Below are 7204 nucleotides of genomic sequence, written 5' to 3'. Positions count from 1 at the left end.
AAGAAGGCGTATGGTGTACTGGCCTTCATTAATCGAGGGATTGAGTTTAGGAATCGGGAGGTAATGCTGCAACTTTAAAAGACCCTTGTCAGGCCTCATTTGGAGTACTGTGCGCAGTTCTGGTCGCCTCACTATAGGAAGGACGTAGAAGCTATTGAGAGGGTACAGAGGAGATTTACAAGGATGTTGCCTGGACTGGGAGGCGTGCCTTATGAAGTTAGGTTGAGGGAGCTGGGACTCTTTTCCCTGGAGAGACGAAGGTTGAGAGGCGACCTGATAGAGGTTTATAAAATGTTGAGAGGAATAGATAGGGTGGATTCTCAGAGGCTATTTCCCCAGGTTGAAATGGTTGCTACGAGAGGACACAGATTTAAGGTGCGGGGAGGCAAGTACAGAAGTGATGTTAGGGGTAAGTTTTTCACTGAGGGTGGTGAGTGAATGGAATCGGCTGCCGTCAGTGGTGGTGGAGGCGAACTCGCTGGGGTCTTTTAAAAGACTTCTGGATGAGTATATGGGATTTAATGGGATTGGGGGTTATAGATAGGTCTATAGATTGGTAGGTGTTGATGTGATCAGCGCAACTCGTGGGCCGAAGGGCCTGTTTGTGTAGTGTTCTATGTTCTAAAAGCTTGGCAGTTAATTGTTCCCTGATGCACCCACCATGGCAATGCTTCTATCAGCAAGTCCATTTGCCAAACAGTTTAAAGACAACAACCCATGCGTATTCAGCCTCTTTTCATAGCTCAAATACTCCATCCCATGCAATATAAACAGTTGCTCTCTTTAGAATTGGTATTCTTGAAAACTGTTCTGATGAGTGCAATACTCGTTCTGTGCTACCAAATGACTAATTTGATTTCACCGTAAACTGCTGAAAACCAATTATGAATAATCTAGGAGTTGATTCCAATCTGTTGAGAAGGTGCCACTGTCACCAAAGTGCTTCATTTTGCACTGCAAACTGAAAAGAGTGCTCCTGCAGTAATGGTCAATCAACCGACCAAGTGCAGGTCCTTGGCTACCAGTGCAGCTGTGATTGGGTGCATGGAGGGTTTGTTCTTCTCAAAGGTTGCGATTGTTTGTTGACGAGCTTTTTCAAAGTTGTACAGATCTCTGTAACAAGTTTAAAAACAAACAGGATGTCACTTGTGATATACATAATATTAATGAACAATTTTAAACGCAGGAAAGTTATTGAATTTCAGCGTTGGTGTGTTGCTAGGTATGCAGGCTGTATGCCCCAATGACTGGCAGATCGTACCAAGCAGCATATCCCTTTGGCTGTTTGCAGAGTACAGACTGTACCAACAAATTCATATTTATGCTTTTGGATTTCAGGCATCTCAAAGAACAGTCCAGCATAGGAACAGACCATTTGGCCCAATGTGACTGCACTGACACATGATGCCTTTCTAAAACTAATGATCTTTTGCCTCTACGCGGTATTCCTCTATTCCCTGTCTATCCATGGTTTTGTCGACTTGCCTCAAACTATCTGCTTGCTATTCTATCTGCTTCTACCACCTCTGCTGGCAGCATGTTCCAGGCACTTAGCACCATCTGTAAAAAACTTGCCTCTGACATCTCCTTTAAACTTTCCCTCTTTTATTGTAAAGTTAGGCCCCCCAGTAATTGACATTTCTATCCTGGGAAAAAGACTCCAAATATTCATACCTCATAATTTTGTAAACTTCTATCAGATCACCCCTCAGCCTCTGACATTTAAGTGAAAACAATCCAAGTTTGTCCAATCTCTCCTCATAGCTAATACCCTCCAAACCAGGCAACATCCTGCTAAGCCTTTTCTGTATTCTCTCCAAAGCCACCACATCTTTCTGGTAGTGTGGTGTATGCAACATTTTAAATGAGCTCCAACTAAAGAACAACATATTGCAACATCACTTGCCAATTTTTATGCTCTATACCCCAATTGATGAAGGCAAGCATGCCATACACCTTCTAGACTACCTTATCCAGGAACTGTGGACCTGTATGCTTAGATTCCTCTCTATGTTAATGCTTCTAAGGAAGCTGCCATTTACTGTACACTTCACTCCTGCATCAAGCCTTTCAAAATGCATCATAGAACAAAGAACAATACAGCGCAGAACAGGCCCTTCGGCCCACGATGTTGCGCCGAATTAAAAATGAAAAAGCAATGACCTTCTAACCTAAGCCAATCCCTTTCCATCCATAAACCTATCCACGGATCTCTTAAACGCCCCCAAACTAGGCGCATTTACAACTGCAGCAGGCAGGGCATTCCAATCCCTCACCACCCTCCGGGTAAAGAACCTACCTCTGACATCCGTTCTATAACTACCACCCCTTAATTTAAAGCTATGCCCCCTCGTGCGAGCTTTCTCCATCTGAGGAAAAAGGCTATCACTGTCCACCCTATCTAAACCTCTAATCATCTTATATGTTTCAATAAGGTCCCCTCTTAGCCGCCTTCTTTCTAACGAAAACAACCTCAAATCCCTCAGTCTCTCCTCATAGGACCTCCCCTCCATACCAGGCAACATCCTGGTAAACCTCCTCTGCACCCTCTCCAAAGTCTCCACATCCTTCCTATAACGTGGGGACCAGAACTGCACACAATGCTCAAAGTGTGGCTGCACCAGAGTTTTGTACAGTTGCAACATGACACTGTGGCTCCTAAATTCAATCCCCCTACCAATAAACGCCAAGACACCATATGCCTTCCTAACAACCTTATCTACTTGATTCCCAACTTTCAGGGATCTATGTACACATACACCTAGATCCCTCTGTTCATCCACACTATTCAGAGTCCTACCGTTAGCCCTATACTCTACACATCTGTTATTCCTGCCAAAGTGAATTACCTCACACTTTTCCACATTAAACTCCATCCGCCACCTCTCGGCCCAGCTCTGCAACTTGTCCAAGTCTCTCTGTAAACTATGACACCCTTCCTCACTATCTACCACACCTCCGACTTTGGTGTCATCAGCAAATTTACTAATCCACCCAACTATACCCTCATCCAGATCATTTATAAAAATTACAAACAGCAGTGGCCCCAAAACAGATCCCTGAGGCACACCGCTAGTAACTGAACTCCATGATGAATACTTACCATCAACCACCACCCTCTGTCTCCTATCCGCTAGCCAATTCCTGATCCAATTACCTAAATCACCCTCAATCCCATACATCTGCATTTTCTGCAGAAGCCTTCCATGGTGAACCTTATCAAACGCCTTACTAAAGTCCATATATACCACGTCAACCGCCTTATCCCATCCACCTCTTTGGTCACTTTCTCAAAAAACTCAATAAGGTTAGTAAGGCACGACCTACCCTCCACAAAACCATGTTGACTATCTCCAATCAATTCATTACTCTCTAAATAACTATAAATCCTATCCCTAATAATTTTTTCTAAAACCTTGCCCACAACAGAAGTAAGACTCACCGGTCTTTAATTCCCGGGGAAGTCTCTGTTCCCCTTCTTAAACAATGGGACAACATTTGCTATCCTCCAATCTTCTGGCACTATACCTGTGGCCAACGACGACCTGAAGATCAGAGCCAGAGGCTCTGCAATCGCCTCTCTTGCCTCCCAGAGAATCCTAGGGTAAATCCCATCCGGCCCAGGGGACTTATCTATTTTCAAACCCTCAAGAATATCTAGCACATCCTCCCTATCAACTGCAATACTGTCCAGTTTACAACTCTGCAACCCAGTGTTCTCCACAGCTACATTTATGTCCCCCTGCGTGAATACCGAAGAGAAATATTGGTTCAATGCCTCTCCAATCTCTTCCGGTTCCACACATAACCTCTCACTGCTGTCTCTAACTGGCCCTAATCTTGCCCTAACCAATCTTCTGTTCTTAACATATCTATAGAACGCCTTAGGATTCTCCTTAATCCTATCAGCCAAAGTCTTCTCATGTCCTCTTTTAGCCCTTCTTAACTCACTCTTTAACTCCCTCCTAGCCAATCTAAAGCTTTCTAGTGCACTACTTGAGCCCTCAAGTCTCATCCGGACATAAGCCTCCTTTTTCCTTTCAACCAGCGAATCAACTTTTTTGGTGCACCACGGTTCCCTAGCTCGACCATTTCCCCCTTGCCTTACAGGGACATACATATCAAGGACTCGCAGTAGCTGCTCCTTGAAAAAACTCCACATTTCGGACGTTCCCAGACCCTGTAGTCTCCTAGTCCAACCTATGCTTCCTAATTCTCTCCTAATAGCCTCATAATTACCCTTCCCCCAGCTAAAACTACTGACCCGAGGTTCATGCCTATCCCTTTCCATCACTAAGGTGAACGTAACCGAATTGTGGTCACTATCACCAAAATGCACACCAACTTCCAAGTCTAACACCTGGTCTGGCTCATTTCCCAGCACCAAATCCAATATAGCCTCACCTCTAGTTGGCCTATCTACATACTGAGTCAAAAAACCTTCCTGCACGCTTTGCATCGCCTTGCATTTGTCTGGATTAAGTTCCACCTAACATTTCTCTGCCAAGTTTCAAGCCTACCTATATCCTACTGTATCCTGACAATTTAAAAAAAAATTCATTTGTAAAAATTCATTCGTGGGACATGGATGTTGCTGACTAGCCATCATTTATTGCCATCCCTAGTTGCCCTTGAGAAGATGGTGGTGAGCTGACTTCCTGAATCACTGCAGTGCACATGCTGTGGGTTGACCAACAATGCAGTTAGGGGGGAGGCAATTCCAGGATTTTGACAGTGACCGCGTCGGAACAGCGACACGGTTCCGCGTCGGAACAGCGACACGGTTCCGCGTCGGAACAGCGACACGGTTCCGCGTCGGAACAGCGACACGGTTCCGCGTCGGAACAGCGACACGGTTCCGCGTCGGAACAGCGACACGGTTCCGCGTCGGAACAGCGACACGGTTCCGCGTCGGAACAGCGACACGGTTCCGCGTCGGAACAGCGACACGGTTCCGCGTCGGAACAGCGACACGGTTCCGCGTCGGAACAGCGACACGGTTCCGCGTCGGAACAGCGACACGGTTCCGCGTCGGAACAGCGACACGGTTCCGCGTCGGAACAGCGACACGGTTCCGCGTCGGAACAGCGACACGGTTCCGCGTCGGAACAGCGACACGGTTCCGCGTCGGAACAGCGACACGGTTCCGCGTCGGAACAGCGACACGGTTCCGCGTCGGAACAGCGACACGGTTCCGCGTCGGAACAGCGACACGGTTCCGCGTCGGAACAGCGACACGGTTCCGCGTCGGAACAGCGACACGGTTCCGCGTCGGAACAGCGACACGGTTCCGCGTCGGAACAGCGACACGGTTCCGCGTCGGAACAGCGACACGGTTCCGCGTCGGAACAGCGACACGGTTCCGCGTCGGAACAGCGACACGGTTCCGCGTCGGAACAGCGACACGGTTCCGCGTCGGAACAGCGACACGGTTCCGCGTCGGAACAGCGACACGGTTCCGCGTCGGAACAGCGACACGGTTCCGCGTCGGAACAGCGACACGGTTCCGCGTCGGAACAGCGACACGGTTCCGCGTCGGAACAGCGACACGGTTCCGCGTCGGAACAGCGACACGGTTCCGCGTCGGAACAGCGACACGGTTCCGCGTCGGAACAGCGACACGGTTCCGCGTCGGAACAGCGACACGGTTCCGCGTCGGAACAGCGACACGGTTCCGCGTCGGAACAGCGACACGGTTCCGCGTCGGAACAGCGACACGGTTCCGCGTCGGAACAGCGACACGGTTCCGCGTCGGAACAGCGACACGGTTCCGCGTCGGAACAGCGACACGGTTCCGCGTCGGAACAGCGACACGGTTCCGCGTCGGAACAGCGACACGGTTCCGCGTCGGAACAGCGACACGGTTCCGCGTCGGAACAGCGACACGGTTCCGCGTCGGAACAGCGACACGGTTCCGCGTCGGAACAGCGACACGGTTCCGCGTCGGAACAGCGACACGGTTCCGCGTCGGAACAGCGACACGGTTCCGCGTCGGAACAGCGACACGGTTCCGCGTCGGAACAGCGACACGGTTCCGCGTCGGAACAGCGACACGGTTCCGCGTCGGAACAGCGACACGGTTCCGCGTCGGAACAGCGACACGGTTCCGCGTCGGAACAGCGACACGGTTCCGCGTCGGAACAGCGACACGGTTCCGCGTCGGAACAGCGACACGGTTCCGCGTCGGAACAGCGACACGGTTCCGCGTCGGAACAGCGACACGGTTCCGCGTCGGAACAGCGACACGGTTCCGCGTCGGAACAGCGACACGGTTCCGCGTCGGAACAGCGACACGGTTCCGCGTCGGAACAGCGACACGGTTCCGCGTCGGAACAGCGACACGGTTCCGCGTCGGAACAGCGACACGGTTCCGCGTCGGAACAGCGACACGGTTCCGCGTCGGAACAGCGACACGGTTCCGCGTCGGAACAGCGACACGGTTCCGCGTCGGAACAGCGACACGGTTCCGCGTCGGAACAGCGACACGGTTCCGCGTCGGAACAGCGACACGGTTCCGCGTCGGAACAGCGACACGGTTCCGCGTCGGAACAGCGACACGGTTCCGCGTCGGAACAGCGACACGGTTCCGCGTCGGAACAGCGACACGGTTCCGCGTCGGAACAGCGACACGGTTCCGCGTCGGAACAGCGACACGGTTCCGCGTCGGAACAGCGACACGGTTCCGCGTCGGAACAGCGACACGGTTCCGCGTCGGAACAGCGACACGGTTCCGCGTCGGAACAGCGACACGGTTCCGCGTCGGAACAGCGACACGGTTCCGCGTCGGAACAGCGAGTGGCTTGGAGGGGAATTTGAAGGTAGTGATGTTCCCATGTATCTGCTGTCCTTGTCCTTCTAGATAGAGGTGGTCATAGGTTTGGAAGATGCTGTCGAAGGACCTTTGGTGAATTGCTGCAGTGCATCATGTAGATAGTAGACACTGCTGCTACTGAGGGTCGGTGATGGAGGAAGTGAATGTTTGTAGATGTGGTGCCAATCAAACGGGCTGCTTTGTCCTGGATGCTGTCAAGCCTCTTGAATGTTGTTAGACCTGCATCCATCCAAGCAAGTGAGGAGTGTTCCACCGTATTCCTGCCTTATGCCTTACAGATGGTGGACAGGCTTTGGTGAGTAGGAGGTGAGCTACTGTCCACAGTACTCCTAGCCTCTGACCTGCTCTTGTAGCCACTGTGTTTATGTGGTG

At 51.0% G+C, this 7204-nt stretch overlaps 1 protein-coding gene across 1 annotated transcript in view; it reads right to left on the bottom strand.

The window, feature by feature from the left end:
- Positions 1-517: 517 nt before the first annotated feature.
- Positions 518-7204, bottom strand: part of lta4h (leukotriene A4 hydrolase) — a 70359-nt gene continuing 63672 nt past the window's right edge. The window contains exon 19 of the mRNA XM_080207793.1: positions 518-1113. Coding sequence (XP_080063919.1) covers positions 993-1113 — 121 coding nt within the window. The 3' untranslated portion in view covers positions 518-992. The remainder of the gene's footprint in view (positions 1114-7204) is intronic.

Source organism: Carcharhinus amblyrhynchos, chromosome 19, assembly GCF_965287045.1.
Source record: "Carcharhinus amblyrhynchos chromosome 19, sCarAmb.v2.hapA, whole genome shotgun sequence".
In the NCBI taxonomy this organism is placed as follows: Eukaryota; Metazoa; Chordata; class Chondrichthyes; order Carcharhiniformes; family Carcharhinidae; genus Carcharhinus; species Carcharhinus amblyrhynchos.
The sequence above is the reverse complement of the archived record's forward strand: the minus strand, read 5'-3'. Positions and strand labels throughout refer to the sequence as shown.